Source organism: Anabrus simplex, chromosome 1 (genome assembly GCF_040414725.1).
Source record: "Anabrus simplex isolate iqAnaSimp1 chromosome 1, ASM4041472v1, whole genome shotgun sequence".
NCBI lineage: Eukaryota > Metazoa > Arthropoda > Insecta > Orthoptera > Tettigoniidae > Anabrus > Anabrus simplex.
Window position 1 is genome coordinate 1,013,809,660 of NC_090265.1, and position 22,381 is coordinate 1,013,832,040.

At 39.5% G+C, this 22,381-nt stretch overlaps 1 protein-coding gene across 1 annotated transcript in view; it reads right to left on the reverse strand.

Moving 5' to 3' along the window:
* The window catches only part of MED14 (mediator complex subunit 14), a 286,657-nt gene that overhangs the window by 26,743 nt on the left and 237,533 nt on the right, over nucleotides 1-22,381 (reverse strand). Inside the window, exon 22 of the mRNA XM_068225329.1 lies at nucleotides 18,651-18,821. Coding sequence (XP_068081430.1) covers nucleotides 18,651-18,821 — 171 coding nt within the window. The remainder of the gene's footprint in view (nucleotides 1-18,650; nucleotides 18,822-22,381) is intronic.

Here is a 22,381-nt window from a genome sequence, read left to right on the forward strand (position 1 = left end):
GTGTATGAAGTGGGCGATTTGCAAATACTGCTGCTGTAGGACAATACGCTCAACTGTTGCTGTCCACTTCACAGTTTGGCCGCTGGGATGCTTGTTTTATGTCATTATAACATGCTATAATTTATCAGTTGTTGTCTATTCCTTCAAACTATCAAACGTTAATTCTTTTATAGGTTTTTCTTCCGTCATTTTGCATACATTTGAGAAGCTTTGGAAGAGGATGCCATAGTGCAGTGTAGTAGCTCACATCTGCATAAATTAATGCGCGACTTGGGATTTCGTTGGAGGAAATGCCAATCAAAGGGTAAGATTTTAGTTGAGCTACCAGAAATTGTGGAATAGCAAGTGAAATATCTGCGACAGTTATGGATTTTCCGAAATGAAGGCAGAAATAATTATATTTATAGACGAAACCTATCTTCATGCTTCGCATGTTTCTCGGTGCTGGCAAGGATCTGAAGAAATGGGGGTACAGTACTTTGTTCCATAGGAAAGGGTAATAGGTTAGTTATACTGCGGTGGAGGAGAGAATGGTTTTGTTCCCAATGCCCTTTTAATTTTTAAGTCTCACCTAAAGACTGAGGACTATAATGAAGACATGAATTATAATAATTTTTCTAAGGGGATAAATGAGCGACTTGCTCCAAATTTAACCCCACGGAGTGTAGTAATAATGGCCAATGCAACCTATCATTGTGTTCAGGAAGACAGAAAGCCTAATTCTACCTAACTGAAGAAGGATGTACAGGAATGGCAGAAGAAAGGAAATGAGTTTGATCCAGGTATGACAAAGGCTGAATTGTTGGGACTTGTGAGAAGTGGAGAAGGTATACAAAATAGATAATCTTTTGAAAAGCTATGGACATGAAGTTCTCCATCTTCCTCCATATCATCCAGATCTCAATCCCATTGAGTTGGTTTGGGCAGACATCGAAGGAGAAGTACGCAATAAGAATATATTTCAACTAATAGTAATAATGCATCATTCACATTTTAGCTAAAAAAAGTGTGCCATAGCATCTCTAATGCCTTCACTATTCATAAATGAAGCGCTCCTATTCCCAATATAAATAAAAGTGATTATTCTGTACGAAAAATGTTGCTCTGTCATATAGATAGCTCGTGACTTGACAGCAGACATGTTCGACAAAAAGGAAGCTCTTTGCTGGATATTGTTTGCACAGTATGGGAAATATGTTCATTTGTTTTGGTAAAATATGTTTATTTGTCTGACTTTGAAATTGAACTGTGGGAAAAGAAGAACTGGTGGAAAATCATTTAATACTGTAAAATTTCTTCTGTGTGTGAAGATATTTAGGGTTGTTTAATTACTCTGCTAATTCTCCAAATTTTGGTTATTGTGAGAAATTTTATTATGTAGATAATGGTGAGCATCTGAATTTAACACTAGAAAGGCCGCAGCAGTCAATTTGACCGATGGGGAACTTCAATTTGCCATGTCCATGATTTTTATTCCTATGACCGGAGGTTTACGAAATGCTCATGTGGTGAACTGTTCTTCTCGTTAACATTTTATTTAGACTGAAAACTTCAAGCAGTAGCGTAACAATCATCCACCTACCTAGAACGGCCGGAGCGGTCAAACTGACTGGGAATATTTTATAGTTAAAATTATAAAATTCTTTTATTAACAACCACCTACTCAATACAATATAATACACTCATTGAATTATAAAATAATCATGAGGTGTCTTAAAAAATGGCTTAAATAACGGAACATGTTTCGTTCGGCATTGCGAACATCATCAGCCGTTAGTACAAAGACTAAGGTCAGGGCCCTGAACTTAAGTGATTAAAATTAATAAAAGAATAACAATGTCATAATAAAAAGTAATATGATAACATTAGACTTAATTAGTAACAGTATGTACAGATCAACAGCGAGAATTTGTGGTGAAATACATTGAACGAAGGCAGTCTGTGGAGCTAAAAACAATCACGGGGTTGTTAAAGTAAAAAAACAAAAATAGATATTGTAGACAATTAAAAATATACGTCAATGTGTGAAGCGTGGATTAATTATTGACGTTGGAGTTCTTACAATTGTGCGAAAACAAAAGTTGAATTAGAGTTAATTGAACAGTACGAGTCAAATAGAACCAGTCAAATGGCGCATGACGACGTAACCAAGGATGAAATGACGTGATCACCGGTAATTGCAAATTCTGTAGGAGAAAGAATCACAATGCCAGAAGGAAATACAAGTTGAGCTAGTCCACATTCACACGCTAGCATAAAAATTAAAAACGTGTACAATGTAGAACATCAATGGTGAACTCATTAAGGAGTAACTGTGATCTTGAATAAGGGAGAGTTCAGGCAATCCGTAGATGAATGAAGCAGATTATGGCACAATTGGAATTTGAAATCTGGAATGAAAGAAAAGGGAAGAAAATGAAATTATGTTATAATGGAAAATGAAGAAGGAGAAAAGAAAAAATTGAAAGAGGAGGCTTACCCTTGGGACTAGTGTGAGGTGTCCGCTAGTGTTAGCTGCGTGAAGTAAACTGGCGAGTAGCTTTATTGCTGCTTCTAGTGTTATATGTATGTATATGTAGAAGAGGGGAGTGAGTCATGTGAGGCGGAGGGGCGACCGATTCTTTGGGCGGGTCGAATGTTCGTGGAGGGGGTGTTGCATGAAAGGGCGGTAGAGCAGTAGCTGTTGTTACAGAGGAAATATTATTAGCGGTTGTATAATTAAAAATTCTCATAAAGTTATTATTATTTATATTGAAAAGAGAAAGTAGTTCTGGATTTTTTTCGATTATTGGACTTTTAATTTCTGAAGTATCATTTAAATTTTGATTTCTATTAAAATACTGGTCTAAGAAAATGTAAATGTTCTCATACTCTGTCATAAGTTTACTTTTATTGACGTATTTCAAGATTTGAAGGTCTTTTTCAATTGTCGTAAAACTGTGACCAGTTTCTTCCATATGGGTGCTCATGGCGGAATACTTTTTATGTTTCGAAGCGTTGTAGTGTTCAAGGTATCTGGTCAAAAAGCTACGTCCGGTCTGTCTGATATAAGAAAAACCACAAAGGGTGCATTTAAGCCTATAGATACCAGAGTTCGAGAATTTATTGTGGTTAATGTTAACTATATTTGAATTGAAGAATATATTACGGTTCGTATATCGGGTTCTATAAGCAATATTAATACCGTATTTCTTTAGAGGGTTAGTAACTTGAAATAAGCCTGGGTTCGTGTAGGTAAAGGGAGCATATTTCTTTTTTTTTAGGCTTGTCCGGAATCAGTTTCGTTGCGGTTTTTAATTTTATCTTCTTGATGATTTTATTAATCATCAAGGGATTATAGCCATTAATTCTGGCCAAATCCTTGATAAAGTTTAGTTCTCTTTTGCGATTTTCAGTTGTAAGCGGGATTTTTAATGCTCTATAGACAAGATTAAAAAATGCAGCCTGTTTATGAGATTGCGGATGTAAGAAATCGTTTCTTATAGTAATGGGGGCACAAGAAGGCTTTTCTCTTGAAAAATCCAAAAAGTTTAGAGAACCGTTGATCTCGTCTTCCTTAGTGAATTTGACATCACTGTCATTAAGAGATGTTAGCACGCTGTGACTATCATTTTTCTGTGTATCTATAATGGCAAAAGTGTCATCCACATACCTTAACCATAACTGAAGACCGTTGATATTATTTGTTATTTTCCAAATCATATCCATAAAGATATTAGCTAGAATACCCGAGATCGGGTCACCCATTGCTAGGCCCTTTTGAGGATATATTCTATTATTGAAAGTGAAATAGTTATTATTAAGTACAAATTCTAATAAACTGATGAAATTATCTACTTCGCATTTGCTAAGGTTACTGTGGTTTAAAAGGTTTGTTTTAATAATCTTGACCGTTTTGCTTACCGGAATATTGGAATACATATTAGTAATATCATAGGATACCATTATGTGATTATGCTCAAGATTGAATTTTGATAATTTTTCACAAAATTCAACGGAATTTCTTATATAAGCTGTATTATTGAATTTAAAGTGTTTACTGAGAAAATTATGCAGAAATTTCGAAACTTTGTAAGAAGGGCTGTTCATGCAGTTAATAATAGGGTGTATAGGTATGTCTTTTTTATGGATTTTTGGCAAAGCTTTTGCAGTTGGGAGTTTTGGGTTCATTATTATAAGTTTCTGATATTCGTGTTCTTGTAATAAGAACGGTAGATTTTTCAATAGGTTCTTCAAACTTCGTTGGATTTTGGGGGTGGGATTTTTATTAATAATAGTATAACTGCTATTAGCAAAGAAATCTTCGTTTTTTTAAAAATGTAATCATCTTTATGTAGTAATACTATGGTGGGGCCTTTATCAGCTTTAGTGACAATATTATTATTATTAATTTTATTTCTTACATCATGTATTTGTTTGCCAAGAATCAGGTTCGAGGTAGTTTTCAGTTCCTTTGCCAGAAAAGGGAGCTTCTTCTTTATCTCATATTTAATGTCTTTATGTACTTCTACGGGGAGTTTTTGAATGTTAGATTTGATTTCCGCGATTGTAGTAATCAGATTGTCTGTTTTAAAAAAAAATTAATTACATGTAATATTTTATAGATCGATGGATTTGTGTTTGACCTAGGATATTGTTATAGAATAATACAGATTTATATACAATAATGGAGCAATGCACTTTGTTAGAACTGTACAAATAAATAAGTCCGTTATGACAATGGTCTTGATCCTGCTCAAGATAAACACATCCATCCCATTCTTTTCATGCACTGGTGGTTGTGTACTGGGAGTGGTATGTCTCACCGTTCACGTGGGCTCAGTGAGCAAGAGATACTCCGTAGACTGCAAAATATTGCAGAAAATGAGTCTGGTCCTGAAGAATCCAATGATTCAGCAGATAGTGATGATCTGGAATACATTCCACGTACAGTTCACATTCAGAGAGTGAAAGTGCGGATAGTGATGATGTCATGGAGTGTGATAATGAAATTTATGCACCCCAAAACACAGGAAAATCAAGGTAAGTAAAAATCATGATGTAATATGACCTGATTTATTGTTAGCGCACTTATATGATTATTTCGTTCTAATTGTAGGGTTTCACATACGGCTTTCGTTGTTCTGTTAGTTATAGAACCTTATTTTCAGTAATATGAGGGAATTATCAAATTGCTAAAATAGTTCTTTCCCTTTTTACAGTTGAAAGTGCACTTCAGAAGTTGTCAGCTTTTCCTGAAGCTAATAGTACACTCCCTGTGAACAATGTCAAAAATCAGTTGATTGCTCGTGATGGTTTACCATGGGATGTTATTGAAGTTGGTGCTTCTTCAACATCAAAACGTACTGAGCAGAACATCTTACGTGAAGCTAGTGGTCCTACTGCATTTGCTAAACGCAGTGTTTGTGATAATGTAGCGAGTGCTTTTCGGCTGTTGATCGACGAATCAATTCTTCGACATATAAAAAAAGGACTTAGGCAGAGGCTAGGAGGAGACTTCAAGAGAATATCTGGACCATTTCACTGGAAGAGTTGGATGCATTTATTGCATTAGTAGTTTACGCTCGTGGTGTATATGGTGTGAAGGGAAAATCTGTCGACTTTCTTTGGTCGAAAGACGGGGACCCAGCTTTCTTTAGTGAGACAATGTCACGGCAGAAGTTCAAAAGTATTATGCGTTACCCGCGTTTCGACATGAAATCTACATGGTCAGAGCGTCTGCAGAATGATAAGTTTGCGCTTATGTCAGAGGTCTGGAATAAGTTCATAGATAACTGTCAACTATGCTACAAGCCAGATGCAAACATGGGCATTGATGAACAACTATTTCCTACTAAAAGCAGATGTAGATTCACCCAATTCATGGCAAACAAACCTGACAAGTTTGGCATCAAATTCTGGGTCAACGTGGATGTAAATTCGAAATATGTCTTGAATGCGTTTTCTTACCTCGGAAAGGACAAATTACGACCAGTTGGCCAGACATTATCTGAGAATATATTTCTACGTCCTGTGTCATGGACAAGGGAAGAAATGTAACAAATGACAGTCTTTTTACATCGACGAGTCTTGCGGAAAAACTGAAAGAGAGGAGAACAAGTATTGTGGGTACAGTGAATAAATCGCGGCGAGAAGTTCCTGAGGCAGTGCGAAATTCGAATGCAGATTTATATAGCACCTTAAGGCTTGGTTTCTCAGAACCGACGCATGCGAGGAGCGAGGTGGCCTCGCACAAATCCAGACTACACGAGCTTATGCAAGTGGTTTCTCAAGCTGCGCGGTGCGCAGTGTGCGCAACCTCGCAGTGCCACCGCGCACTGATTCGTCCGGCCAGATTTGTGCGAGGCGACAGCAGTGCGAGGCGACATTGTTTCTGTTCTTGTTTTTACTGTTTTAAGCAACACGATGAGCTTTACGGACGATGTGGACGAGGAACTGATTAAAGAAGTACGAATACACCCAGTGTTGTATAACTTACAACACAAGAGCTACAAAAACAACGTTGTGAAAGACAACTTATGGAAAATGATATAACTGAAGTTGGATAGAACAGCTAATAAATGTTGCTAGTTTTATGTATTATACGATGGTCTTGAGAAGGAAAGAGTTCGTAAAAATAGAAACTACAAAAACGGAGGTACCAGACGATTAATGTTAATTTACTGTCATTTGGAACCTCCGTTCTTTGGATTCTTTGTTTTTTCATTGATGTGGTAGCTGCCTCTGTGGATCTATTATTATTATTATTATTATTATTATTATTATTATTATTATTATTATTGATGTTATTTATAACAAATATAATGAGTTCCGTTTCAAAGGATTAAATAATTAACAGATTTAGAAATGATATATCAATCAATAAATCCATTACTTTAATATCAAATATGCCAATATATATAATTTTACAAAATTTCAGTTCAGTATTGTTCATTTAATAAAATCAGGTGTTTTATTTTAATAACTATGTTCATTCCGTTATTATGCTAATTGGGTCACAGAAAAAGTAAACTATAGGTAAACAAATACACTGACTGACAGAGCAAATGCAACACCAAGGAGGAGTGGTTCAAAAGGGATGAAAGTTGGGGAAAAAACAGAGTCGGCACGGAAGAATAATTGATGTTTATTTCAAACCGATATGCAGGTTACACAATGCGCACGGCATCGACTCAGTAGGATGTAGGACCACCGCGAGCGGCGATGCACGCAGAAACACGTCGAGGTACAGAGTCAATAAGAGTGCGGATGGTGTCCTGAGGGATGGTTCTCCATTCTCTGTCAACCATTTGCCACAGTTGGTCGTCCGTACGAGGCTGGGGCAGAGTTTGCAAACGGCGTCCAATGAGATCCCACACGTGTTCGATTGGTGAGAGATCCGGAGAGTACGCTGGCCACGGAAGCATCTGTACACCTCGTAGAGCCTGTTGGGAGATGCGAGCAGTGTGTGGGCGGGCATTATCCTGCTGAAACAGAGCATTGGGCAGCCCCTGAAGGTACGGGAGTGCCACCGGCCGCAGCACATGCTGCACGTAGCGGTGGGCATTTAACGTGCCTTGAATACGCACTAGAGGTGACGTGGAATCATACGCAATAGCACCCCAAACCATGATGCCGCGTTGTCTAGCGGTAGGGCGCTCCACAGTTACTGCCGGATTTGACCTTTCTCCACGCCGACGCCACACTCTTCTGCGGTGACTATCACTGACAGAACAGAAGCGTGACTCATCGGAGAACACGACGTTCCGCCATTCCCTCATCCAAGTCGCTCTAGCCCGGCACCATGCCAGGCGTGCACGTCTATGCTGTGGAGTCAATGGTAGTCTTCTGAGCGGACGCCGGGAGTGCAGGCCTCCTTCAACCAATCGACGGGAAATTGTTCTGGTCGATATTGGAACAGCCAGGGTGTCTTGCACATGCTGAAGAATGGCGGTTGACGTGGCGTGCGGGGCTGCCACCGCTTGGCGGCGGATGCGCCGATCCTCGCGTGCTGACGTCACTCGGGCTGCGCCTGGACCCCTCGCACGTGCCACATGTCCCTGCGCCAACCATCTTCGCCACAGACGCTGCACCGTGGACACATTCCTATGGGTATCGGCTGCGATTTGACGAAGCGACCAACCTGCCCTTCTCAGCCCGATCACCATACCCCTCGTAAAGTCGTCTGTCTGCTGGAAATGCCTCCGTTGACGGCGGCCTGGCATTCTTAGCTATACACGTGTCCTGTGGCACACGACAACACGTTCTACAATGACTGTCGGCTGAGAAATCACGGTACGAAGTGGGCCATTCGCCAACGCTGTGTCCCATTTATCGTTCGCTACGTGCGCAGCACAGCAGCGCATTTCACATCATGAGCATACCTCAGTGACGTCAGTCTACCCTGCAATTGGCATAAAGTTCTGACCACTCCTTCTTGGTGTTGCATTTGCTCTGTCAGTCAGTGTACATGTTTGTCCGTTAGAAAAAAAAACTTTCACTCCACCCTGTTAGCATAATTTCTTTGTCATACCGATTCTCTCTCCCTGCTACAAAAATATTTCTTGAGGCTGTCTCTTATCATGAAAGCATCATGTATAGAATTACCTCCGTTGTCAGCTGCCAGAGGAATCATGTTTTCTTCTTTTAATTCCAAATAGCCAATAAAGTGTTAATTTGGGCAAGGAATTCGCTCATTCCGGAGAAGGTTGTGGACGATACAGGCTGACATCACAAGATCATCAACAGTTTCCATTGATACTGCTATAGGGGGAAGAAAACCCTCCAGTACTGACACATAATCCGCTTCCTCTTCCAACAGTAGCGCACAGGCTGCGAGCCATGTGCTCGGCAAGTGATCCACTTCGCAGCCTGGGAAACCACGAGCCTCGCAGCGTTATTGGGATGAAAGTACGCAACGTCGGCCTCGCACCTCGCATGCGTAGGTTCTGAGAAACCAAGCCTTTAGTGTTGAAGCGTGGGGACACTACACTCACTGTGTATCTTTTTTTTTTTTTTTGCTAGTTGCTTTACGTCGCACCGACACAGATAGGTCTTATGGCGACGATGGGATGGGAAAGGCCTAGGAGTTGGAAGGAAGCAGCTGTGGCCTTAATTAAGGTACAGCCCCAGCATTTGCCTGGTGTGAAAATGGGAAACCACGGAAAACCATCTTCAGGGCTGCCGACAGTGGGGCTCGAACCCACGATCTCCCGGATGCAAGCTCACAGCCGCGCGCCTCTATGCGCACGGCCAATTCGCCCGGTCACTGTGTATCAAGGGAAGAAACGAAAGAATACTATCATTTTGAGTACGGTGCATCCAAACGTAAGTGTAGACAGCAGTCACAAAAAGAAGTTGGCTGAAACAAATAAGTATTACAATGCAACAAAATACGGAATGGACGTAGTAAATGAAATGGCGCGCTTTTACACAACGAAAGCACCATCCCGACGTTGGCCGGTTCAGGTTTTCTACAGTATGCTAGATTTTGCAGGGATAAATGTCCGAGTACTCTATACAGGTGTCATTGGAAAGAAAATTAGTCGAAGAACATTTTTTCTTCAGTTGGCTCAGGAACTAAGAGACTCGTACGTAAGGAAGAAACCACAAAAGGCAGCAATCCATGATCCAGAAATGTCACGAAGCAACAAGGAAGAACCTACTACAATGAAAAGGCGTCAGTGTCAGATAGCACGTTGTAATGGCAACAAAGCAATAGATGTGTGCTCATTGCGTAACAAAGCTGTATGCACGGACAAGGTCAAGAAAGAGTTTGTGTGCGTGAATTGTAATGTCATGTAGGTATTCACAGCAAGAAAGACTTGTAGGTCTACCCTGTAGGATGAAAGGATTTAATTCATACCAATAATGTTAAGTTCTATATTGTTGTGTAACAACAGTAAATAAAGCATAGTGATGACATAGTTTGGAAATATTTCCTGAGGTATTGTGCTATTAAGATATGCCGTATAATCTTTCCAAACATTAAATTTCAATACAGCGGTCAAATTGACCGCTGCGGCCGTTTTAGGAGTGCTAGAGCGTCGGCCGTTCTAGTGTTAAGGTAATAACTTTTGTGGCAGGGTGTAGCCGCACATGTGTGTGCTGATAAGATGATTCTAGCGATTTCCTGTTGCATCAGAAAGGAAGATTCTGGAAGTGTTGTAAAGTATTTGGTCATCAGTTTTCTCTGTGCCCTCATTGGTCAAAATAAAACCCCTTCCTATTGGCGAATGTAAGAAATGCGGGTGCGCTAATTGGTTATTTCTTGATTTCACCACTTCCGGCCACTGGCCTCCGTCTTTTTGGTTGGACTGGCGAAGGGAAAAGTAGTCTCCTCCATCTGATGGGTCTCCCGGCCCTCCGAGGTAAGCACTACTTACTTCATGTTTCGGGTTTTTAACTTGCAAATGTAGTTTCTTAATTTACATTTTCTTTAACCTCCGGAGTTTACCTGAGACTTCTTCCATTTGCCAATTTTAATTTCACACAACTTAGTCTACGTGGCTAGTCATACTCGTTTTGTTTTAGAGGCATTTCCCTTTTGGCTTGATTAATTTGTTGTAATTATATAAAATTTAATTTCCCTTTCTTTGGTTTTAATTGTGCAAAATATGTCAATTTTAACTTTCCCTCGGGTTTGCCTCTAGTAGTGCTGTTTCGTCTTAGCATACTCTTGTTCAGGATAAGCTCCTTATTTGGAAGTGTTTTATAAAAGGTTGCTCTGGGTTAAGATTTTAATTAATTACATTTCTTCTGTTCCTTCTTTATGTCTTAATATGTAGGTGTGGTTTGTTAACCTCTTAACTGGGCATGACGTATATATTCGTACGCTGAATGTTACAGGGTAATGGGCATGACGAATATATACGTACTCGTCTTTTACCGCGAATATCTCCCGAGTATGACGAGCTACTTTGCCGCGGCGTATATTATCGTCTTAATTGATGTTTTTCCTGCACTATGGCAGCAAATACAACATATCACACTTCTTGAAGCTAGTTGGTTTTTATTTTACAACTGTACGGTGTTACTTGTCCGCAGTAGGCCAAATATGGCAGCATCTAGTTCAAGCGTGAGTTCGAAACGCTCGAAGGAAACAAGATTATTCAACACTTAGAGAACGATTGTGACGATTTATGTTCTCAGAATTCCAAAGATGAGTGGCTTGATACAGATGATGATGAGTCTGATAGTGAAAGTGGTTCAGAGAGTGAGAATGAAGAACAAGATAAACAATATGACGTATCGGATGAAGACCAAGTGCTAGACATGTTTCAACCTTTCCCGCAGCGTGGTGTTTCACGTCAGAAATTCGTATTTTCTGGTGCTAGTGGTGTAAATGTGGACTTCGACGATGAATCCAATGTGTTGGAATATTTTGAACAGTTCATAGAAAATGACATGTTTCAACTTATTGCCGAACAGACCCATGTGTATGCTAAACAGTTTTTAGAAGCCTATCCGAACTTGAAACTACGGTCACGAGCGAGAGATTGGGTGGATACAAATCTAACTCAGATAGAATCTCTAATTTGACTTCTAATTCTGCAGGGGATAGTTCATAAGCCAGAAAACAGTATGTACTTCTCCAAACGGGAAAGTATCGCAACCCCTTACTTTTTGAAAACTACCTCTGAGACAAATCACTGCAGTTCTAGTGAGGTAAATGACGTAACTGGCCGTGAAGTTAATGTAGAATCTTTCACAATGTCACTAGCATGATGTGTAATTCGTAAATATTCCTTTCTTTTTTGTTTTAATTTTAGGTGCTAACATATGGACATATGAACAAAACACTCAAATTTCAAATAGGTAAATCACCTTGCAGTTAATGAAAAATGGTTCAGAATGTCACATGCATGATATGATATTTATACATACCCTTTGCTTTTATTTGTTTCAACTTTCGGCTGTAAAGTATGGGCCAAACTCTCAAATTCCAACCAGTAAATGACCTTGCAGTTAATGTAAAAATGGTTAAAAATTTCTCTAACATTACAATTTATTAATTAAAATGCTTTTATTTCACTTTTTGTACCACAGGTGAATGATATGACTAACTTTACTGCCTATCCTGCTGTGTAACAACAATCTGCTGAAAAAATACACAGGGCAGGTTACACCAAGCACATCAATAATACCCAGTTAAGAGGTTAATGTGTGTTCCTTCTTTTAAACATATTTGGTTAAAGTATTTCTGTATGTTATTTTAAACTCACCGCCGTGAACCTTGTACTCTTGGTATGATGGCTCTCTCTAAATTTGCTGTGTTAACCGTCACTTGCGTCACTGATGGTCCCGTTTATAATGTTATTTTCTAACTGTTATCATTTCAGTAAATATACTACTTAAATAGAATCACTGCTAATTTTGTTTTCTCGGCAACACAATACCTTCTCACGGCCCGGGTAGGGTCCCAACCGCTTCCCATCTCCGTTCCTTTAGTTGTCATGTTGGCTAACGTGGTAGTTATATTCTGATGTTTTCCTGTACTTGTCATGCGTGAGCGTTCGTTTTATTTGATCTGGTCTGAAAATCATTATTTTCCTTTATAAAGTTTATTATTTTTTAAATTTTGTGTAGATGCGCTCACCAAACGGGTTACACTCACTAAGACAAAATTAGTTACCCCTGGAGTTAGGCCTTCGGTGCACTCGACGATGTGCGCCACTGAAATACAGGCAAAAAAAAAAAAAAAAAAAAGATTAATCAGACCACATTATGTTACGCCAGTCAGCTACTGTCCACATTCGATGATTTCTAGCCCATTGAAGACGCGCAGCTTCATGTGCTGTGTGAGCAATGGCCTCTTGCGATATGAATGACTTGAAATGTTCATTGCATGCAGTTCCCGTTGCAATGTTCTGTTCCTGACAGGTTAGGATGGACCTTCATTCGCTGAGTGCAACAATTCCTGTCAGGTTTGGAAGCGATTTTGATTCACAATGGAAAATTCTAAGTTCCCATGGAGGGAATTAGATATTTTTCACCAATAGAGCTTGTCTAAAACAGATCAGTTATAAGGCTTTTCAGGCGTTTGTTCTATTAACCAGCGTTTCGTCTTAGGTCTGACACTAGACTCATCAGACTGTGCCTCTTATAATGAACGGGCTTCTGATAAGTTCACCTGCATACACCCCAGCGTCAGTGGGTAGGGTCTGACACATCCCACTCTGATGACTCTAGTGCCAGACCTAAGACGAAATGCTGGTTCATAGAACAAACGCCTGAAATGCCTACATCTGATCTGTTTGATTCACAAGCCGTGAAACGCGTATCCGGTCCCTCCCAGTCAGGATTTTTTTCCGACCACAAGCAATTTAATCGACAAGGTGAAAAATAAAAAATAGTTGTGAATCTGTGTAAGTGCGATACGGACCATGAAGCTGATTTTATGTAACATAAGTCTGACGTCATGTTTTGTGGCCATGTGTAGTACACCACTGCTTGTAGAAACATTGAACATTCCCCTACAAAACACCAACAAATCCAGCAACTTCACACACCACATGGCCATGGGCACGGCCAAACACGATTGCCCTTTTTTGTCACTCTGTCACACCCTCACATCTACCCATGTTGATGTACATTGTCTGCTTGAAACATCAATGTCTTACTGATCGCTACTGCCTTATGCTCAAGTAGAGGCAGTGCACATGCGATTGAGCATGGAACAAATTCGCTGCGCCATCTGTACAGGCTTAACGATCCATTTGTGCGTGCACACTAGGGTTGCTATATTTTGTCCGATGAGCTTATTTCACAATGCATTTCAGATACTTTGTTTCAAAGAATATTATCTATTATACTATTGCATTTTTTTTTTTTGCTATTTGCTTTACGTCGCACCGACACAGATAGGTCTTATGGCAACAATGGGATAGGGAAGGCCTAGGAATGGGAAGGAAGCGGCCGTGGCCTTAATTAAGGTACAGCCCCAGCATTTGCCTGGTGTGAAAATGGGAAACCACGGAAAACCATATTCAGGGCTGCTGACAGTGGGATTCGAACCCACTATCTCCCGATTACTGGATACTGGTTATTGCATTTAAGAGTAGCAGCTATGTGCATTATGAATTTTTAACATCTATGTTGGGTCAACTATAGGTGTGTGTTGTCTCCGAAATACACAGCACCGGGCGAGTTGGCCGTGTGGTTTTAGTGCTGTGCAGCTGTGAGCTTGCATCCGGGTGGCAGTGGGTTCGAACCCCACTGTCGGCAGCCCTGAAAATGGTTTTCCATGGTTTCCCCATTTTCACACCAAGCAAATGCTGGGCTGTACCTTAATTAAGGCCATGGCCGCTTCCTCCCCACTCCTTTCCTATCCCATCGTCGCCGTAAGACCTATCTGTGTCGGTGCGACGTAAAGCAAATTGTAAAAAAAAACAAAAAAAAAAACAGCTGCTGCTAAGCTTAATATTGCTTTTTAAATATTCATTTTCAATTTTATCACTGAGCATGTGTTGAGGATCTGTTAATTGATGTCTATAAATTTACAATGCATCTAAAATATTCAGCTCTTTGAAAACAATTATGTATCAAGTAAAGCAATAATTATGGCACATTTACACTTTTATTGGCCTATTACCCCATGCTTTACCTATCCTTTCCACATTGTCAATATCAACTTCACTAAAGTTAATTTTCATCATTTTTTTTTTTTTTTTTTGGATAACTTCCACAACTTTGTAGATAGTCAGCACTTTGTCCTCTCCTTTTTCTTCCAGCACTCCATATATAAATAAGCATTTCTTCCTGCGTTCTTGGCTACCGTCTTCTATTTCTGCCTTCAGCTTCGCCATCTCTTCTTCCATCTCCCTTATTTTCACCTTGAGTGATATAATTTCTCTCTCGTTGGTTTCCACTTTGGTCATTGTTTCGTCCGTTTTTCCCTATATCCAACGCCTCATATTTTCAAATTCTTTCACTTGTTCCTTTATCATACTTTTAATCTTCTCAAACGGGCATACTTCTTCCATAACTTCTTTAACCACCCTTCTTATGACCTCCAAGTCTTCCCAGCTCATGTTACCACTGGAAGTCGGGCCGGGGTTTACTTCCACACCCCCTATAATTAGCAGTACCATAATCACCGCTGCCACCAGTATCATCTCACCCATAATTCTTGTTTCCACTTTACCTCCTTCAATCCTGGCTGTTTCCTTCTTCCATCTCCCCTGCCATCTTCCAATAACTACCTGATATTGATCCACACCAATCATCTTCCTCTTCCCTCCCGTCTTTCCTTTTCCACTCGCCGCTCACACTCCACTCCCGCTCTACCGGCACACTCAACTCAGCACGCCTGCTTCCAACAGCTGACTAGGTTAGACTGTGAAGTTGTTTTCCACCCTGATGGCGGAAATAGTGATAAGAGGCGCGGATAATATACAGAGGACAAAAATTTGGATAAAAGAGACATGGGAAGAGAAGGGATTAGAATATAAACACTCTGAAAAAACATTTGGTCAGGGCTAGATTGCAAGGGTTAAGAGCCTACATTAAGGGTCAAATATTAGTGGTAACCAATGGACAATGGACCAGATTTTGGACAGTAACGAAATTACGGGAAATGGAGGAGAATATGAAGAACGAAGTGATAATGGGGAAGAGAGTGGAAGAAAAGCAAATTAGAGACAGTAAAGTTAGTGAAGACAGGCATGGGGATAAAGAAAAAACCAAGGAAAAGAGGGCATTGGAACAGAGCGTGCAGCACGAAGAAAGTAGCAGGGCAGAGGAGGATGTGCATGCTATCTTCGAATCGATCATAGAAGGAGCCAGGAAAGCAGCAATTGAGATGAGGAGGGAGAACAGGGCAATAATTAAGGAGCTGAGGACGGAAGTCAGTGCTTGAGCCTAAAAGAAATGCGGGGTAAGACGACTAAATTGGAAGTAGGCATAGTAAAAAAGAAAAGCAGCAGTAAGTAAATTGTTTAAGTACATGAGAATAGTGGAGGGTGTGTGTTATTTGTAACTGAGATAAGAGCGATTAAGTAGTTAAATTAGTAGGCGGTGAAGTGTGTATATTAATTACTGCCATTAGATGGTATTGAAAATATGATAACATCATTTAATATAGTGAGATGGTAAAATGTAGTGGCATCATTTAATATGGTGAGAGGCTTGTGTGGCTATAGTTGAGATACTTTGGTTGGTGAATACAAGTGGGTGCAGGATGAGTGTGATTCAAAGTTGCGATGGCATGTGTGGTGGCTTAGTAAATAATCACGAGGTTTCGTGATTAAGTTAATGTGTGGAGTTGGATGGTATAAGGTAGTAGAGTGGATGTAAAATACTTGTGATGAGCCAAGGCTGGTGGATGAATAGGGAGATAGTGATTGTTGGCTGGTAATGTATGGAATGGCAAGTGAGATGGTCTCATTTAATGTGGAGAGTTGTCTGAAATTTTAAAAGAAAATATGTGTAGCGAGATAATGGAGTTTAACAGTGGACAATAGTAATGAAACGTAAGGAGAATAATTGCACACCGGCACGACAGTGGATGTAACACGAAAGCTGGGTTTGCAACTTAAGTAGAACAACAGAGAGGTCAGTGTTCAGGAAGAATTGCACTGAGTTGCGAACCAGGCCGGAAGTGATATGCTGTTTGTTTAAATTACAGATGCCGTCTGCTGACACTATTGTCAGTCTCTACAGTGCATAGTAATATGTCATTGTTTTAGTTCTTTATTATGATACTGGCCTTCTGCCATGGCCAACAGACCACCAATAAGGGTTGATCTCGGGCCAGGCGGCAGTGTTTATCCTGCCTCATTGCCATTTTATTATTATTATTATTATTATTATTATTATTATTATTATTATTATTATTATTATGTATGGTTTTATTTATGTGTCTGCCTATCTGGAGCCATTCTTTTCCTTTTCTTTTTGTGAGCTGGTTTAGGTCAGACTTGTTATTTTCTCTCCACATTAATGGATCATATACATATTATGTAGATCTGGAGAAAGAATAAAGAATCAATTCAATTCAATGTCACACTTTCATCACCTGATGATGGAATAAAGTCTTTGAAACATGTTGTAAAATAAATAATTTGATAAAACTTGTGACTGGTAACAGTTTATATTATTTCATAAAGTAATTTTTTTAAAAACATTAATGCATTGCAGGAGGTGGAGATACAGTATTCCTTGTGTCAAGGTTATCAGAGAAAAGTCCATTCCAGCAATGATGAATGAAAGGATGGATGAAATTTTCAGGACAAAAATTGGTGGTGTATTGTGATGAAACCACAAATGTGAAAACGTAATTTTGTTGTCATATTTAAAGCAATAAAGCCTACATCTTCTGTGGAAGTAATACATTTGAAATAGCAGATTCAAAAACCTGCTCTAGTGCTATTAGGGATACACTAAAAGACAGCTTGATGATATTGTGGCCTTTGTGTCGGATTCAGCTCGTTCTCGCAAGTTGGTCATCTTGGTACGAATCAGTGGTATATCTTTCAGAAAATGTAAGAGGTGTGGTGACATTCCTGAAAAGTGAGGAATTTGGCAGGCAAATTGCTGGGGTCTTATTTTCTTCAGAATTTTGAGGAAGATGAATTAATTTCTGCTGAAAGTCTTCCTTTGAAAGGGAAGTGGGTAGTGGCATTGTTAACCTAATTAATTTCCTAGCCTACTGTCCCATTTTTGGAGGATCACCTAAGACATATAGAAAAAAAGCAATCCAGGTTGTTGCAACTGGGTATCGTAGTGACTACGTAAAGGAATCACTGCAAGCTTCTGACAGTGCTACTCTGAAACACAAAATTTTAAAAATCAGATGACTAATGATGCATCACACAGTTTGACAAAACTGACAACTTTTAGAAATGGTGATCCTGCTCATGAATTCTACAGGGCTGTGAGTGCAATCGGTCCTGCAGAAATTGCAGAGATGACTGTTGATGGAAATCTTGTATGAATTGTAAAACATCTGCAGTTCTTTTCCATTGTAAGTGATACTGTGGTTATAACAGGTTACAGCAAACTGTACAGAGTATTGAAAAACAAGTGTAGTTGTGATGAATAATTGGACATTATTTCTGTGTTGCAGAAAATTACCATAAACAATGCTGAGTTTGCAAAATTTGCACTAAAAGTGATACTGGAATGCTATGTGCAAATGCGGATTGTGAACGCTTTTTCTCATGTTACAATAATGTTTTGTCTGATAGGCAACATCGCTTGTCTACAGAAAACACTACTTTCTTTTCTGAAATGTATTTTGAGAGCTAGATTTTGAAAACACTGAGACGTTCCATTGAAAACACAGATTTTTTCCAGTTTGAAATCCCATTTTCTGCACTTCTAACTCGACAAAAAATTCCAATACTTAGAAGTCATGTTGAGGATGATGTTTCAGCTCAGCAGCATTAACAGAAATCAGAAAGAAGTTCGAACTCTGATTATTTTTAAGAACTACAATATACACACGGACATTTAAAATAAGGTCATCACAGAAAAAAAAAAAAAATTTCCGAGAAGACAAATTCCTTTACAAGTAAAACCTCCATAAAAACATTTAAAAAATCCTAAACTTGAAGAATGTCCTCACTGTGACTAGAACATAATTAATATACATCTACTGTAGGAGAAATAAATTCAAATGTTGGCTATGTAATTAAATATATGCCAGCTATTTAAAGAAAGAAACTTACCAGTTTTGAGATCTGCCTGTGGACTGTGCAAAGCAGGATGGCCTGTGCCACCTGGAGACTGCCCTGGGCGGGCAGGTGAAGGTCTTGGCATGCTAGGTGAACCCGGCCAGTTTGATGTAGCAGGAGAGGTCATACTTTGAGATGAAGGGAATGGACTTCCGTCTGTGTGACCTGTCAAAACAAAAAGTATATGATCTAGAAAGGTGCAAAAGAACCAAGATGTTATAATATGCTCTGGTGAGCATGCTTTCTCACTCTATCTCTGTTTTATATTAAGAACACATTGATCTTCATTTTTTATATCACATTATCAAAAGAGGAAATTTTTAAAAACCCAGTTACAGAGGCCAGAGTTGTTGAAGTCTGCATATAAATTTTTTTATTCTTACATAATACTTTGCATTTCATGAATTTCATTAATATGTATTCTGCTGTCTTTTTAAATAGCTTTTCTTCCTGAATACAGGAACATTTTTGTCGTCATCATCATTTCTTCACTCCAGCAAGCCGGGTGCGGTTGTGTACGAGCCTCCTCCAGTTTATTCTATCTGTCCACAGATGCTGCTCATATATATGACACCAGTTCACATCTCTAATTTCAAGGTCCTTCATTATCTGTTTTTCCCAAACATCACGAGGTCTTCCTCTTGGTCTCTTCCCAGGAACATTGTGGTCAAAGTATGTTCGGGGAGTCCTGTGAGGGTTCATTCTTTCATATGACCATACCATTGCAATCTCTTCACTTCTAGTCTCCAGCAAGCTTCTTTCCAATCCAAGCTGTTGTCGGATATCCACATTCCTTATTTTATCCATTTTTGTTTTTTGTAGACAAGAACTGAGAAACTTCATTTCTGTTGCCTGAAGACGACTCTTTGTTGGTCCAGTAAGTGTTGCTGTTTCCAGGCCATACGTCAGTATAGGTACTAGATATATTTTGTACAAGCTGATCTTGGAAACTAACAGAAATGTTTCATCTCAAAGTATTTGACGTACAGTGTGATAGAATTTGGAAGCTTTCTGTATTCTGTCACTAATCTCTTGATGTATGGTATTGTCTGATGACAGAACACTACCTAAATGCTGGAAGTTGTCTAGAATATCCATCTCCTCATCTCCAATTCTTAGATGATCAGTTGGAGAGTTTCTACTCATCACCAAGCCAACTGACTTCGTTTTGCTGATTTTGAGACCTAAGGTTGTAAAAGCTTTATGCCGGAGATCTAGTGTAGTTTGTACTTCTGCTTCTGTCTCACCCCATACCATGACATCAGCAAAAACCAGGGCATTAGTTGTTGGATCCTTTCTCTTAACCGCTTTTAAAACTTCAACAATTATGATTATGAAGAGAAGTGGTGAAAGGCAACTTCCTTGCTGGACTCCACTCTCTGTTTCAAACCGACCTGACCTTCCATCCTGGACCTCGATACAACACTTGGTTTCATCATATAATCGTTGTACTCGTGCTATGATGTCATCGGGCACTTTCTTATGTCTCAAACATTCCCATATATGCCTGCGTGGTTCATGGTCATGTGCTTTCTTGATGTCCAGAAAAACAGTTATAAGTGTTTTACCTTTCTCCCAATACTTCTCGTAGAGCATTCTGGTGGCAAAAATGAGGTCTATAGTTGATCTATGAGGTCTAAATCCATGTTGTTCCTCCTCAAGTGTACGTTCAACATATTTTCTAATCCTGCTCTCAAGGATGGATTCGTAGATTTTGAGGCCATGTGACAGCAGAGTTATACCTCTGAAGTTGGTACATTTCTTTCTATCACCGTTTTTCACCAATAGAATGATGACTCCTTGCTTCCAGTCACTGGGTATTACACTCTCTTTCCAGATTCTATTTAGTACCCTGTACATCCACTGTTGTCCTACCTCTCCTAGTGCTTTGATCATCTCAACACTTAATTCATCTGATCCAGTTGATGTGTTGTTTTTCAGCTTAGATATTGCTGTCTCTACTTCCAACCATGTCAGACTAGTGGTATTTATGCTACCAAAATCATAAGGTTCATTGTCTAATAGAGTGACAGCAAAGTTTCAAAGTGTCTTTGGAACTCCTGTAATATTTTGATCTTAACCCTAGTCACCTCACCTTTAGGAAGTTCTACAGATTGGATAGATTCATTTTGAGTTCTTCTATTCTTAACAATACTGTATAACAGTTTTTTATTTCCATCCTGCGTTATTTTGGTAACCAGATCTTCCTTGCATTTCTGCTTTTCAGCTACAACCAACTGTTTGACCTGTAATTTTTTCTTTCTGTAAAGTGACAGCTTCTCCTCTATTTCATGCTGATCTCCTCGCGTTCTTGCTTGATATAAGGATCTTCTTGCATGGTTTCTGTTATTTATAGCCTTTTTAATATCATCATTCCACCAGGCAGTTTCTTTAGGTTTTCTTATTTGACTCTGTCGTCCACATACTTTTTCTGCTGTACCAACCACAACCTTATTTAGAGTATCCCATTCTTCATCTACCAATTTTAGTTCTTCTCTTGGCAACAACCTGCGGACACCTTCCCTGAATTCTTCCTTTACACTTGGCTCGGTTAGTCGCCAAGTTTTATATTTGGGACTCTCTTGTTACAGACTTTGTGAGGTCTTTTCTCTGCAATAACTGCAACCAACAGTCTATGGTCTACACCAAGGTCTTCACTTGGAATTACCTTAACATCATTGACATTTTTCCATACATTTTGATCTATCAGAATATAATCTATTACTGTACCTATTTTATCATCCCAGCTATATCTTGTGATTTTATAGGAGTCCCTTTTCTTGAACCAAGTGTTACTCACTATCAGGTTGTTTCTCATGCATAGATCTAGCATATATTCTCCCTTTCCATTTCTGTTTCCCATTCCATGAGGGTCCAGTATGGATTCATATCCTGTTCGTTGTGAGCCAACTTGTGAATTAAAATCACCCATTACAATTAGATTGTCATACTCAGTGTGTTCTTCCAAGTTATTAAGGAAGTTGGCCTTTTCCTCTTTTGAGCATCCTACCTGTGGAGCATAGACTTGGATCACATTGTAATTTTTCCCTCCTAAGTTAACACATAACTTAATTATTCTTTCACTAACAAACTCAACTTGACTACAAGCATCTATGTCTTTATGTATTAAAAATCCTACTCCTTTCTTAGACTCTACTTCATTTCCAGACCAGCCAATCTGATATTCATTTTTCCAGTTTTCTTCCACTTTGTTTCACTCAGGCCCACGATCAGAAGTTTCCTCCTTTCCATGAGGTCGACCAGCTCTTCAGTTTTGTTTGTCAATGTCAGGATATTTAATAATCCCACTCTGATACTTTGTCTTCGTTTGGTTTGGGTAGCTGGTGTAACATTGGGCTATAAACCGTCATTCGCACCAAGCTGATGTCGTCGTCGTGAATTCCTACATCCGAGGCTCGTATTATTCTTGAAAGCAACTTCTTCAGTAATCCCGTTGACCTGCTGAGCCTAACAAAGACTGAGATTTTCTTTCAGGCTTTTCTCCCTTAGCCTTTGGTGTCCAGTCACCTCAACCTGCAAGGCAGCAGGTTGTACTCATATTAATCCCTGAATACAGGACTGCCTCTTCCGCCATCTCCACCGTACCGAAGTCCACCTTCTCCACTGTAGAAGTCGTTGAGGTCTTCACTCGTAACCCTGAGCTGGGACCCTTACCAGATGTTACACACTGGGTCAGTGTGCTCAGGAACTCAAACAGGCAGGGG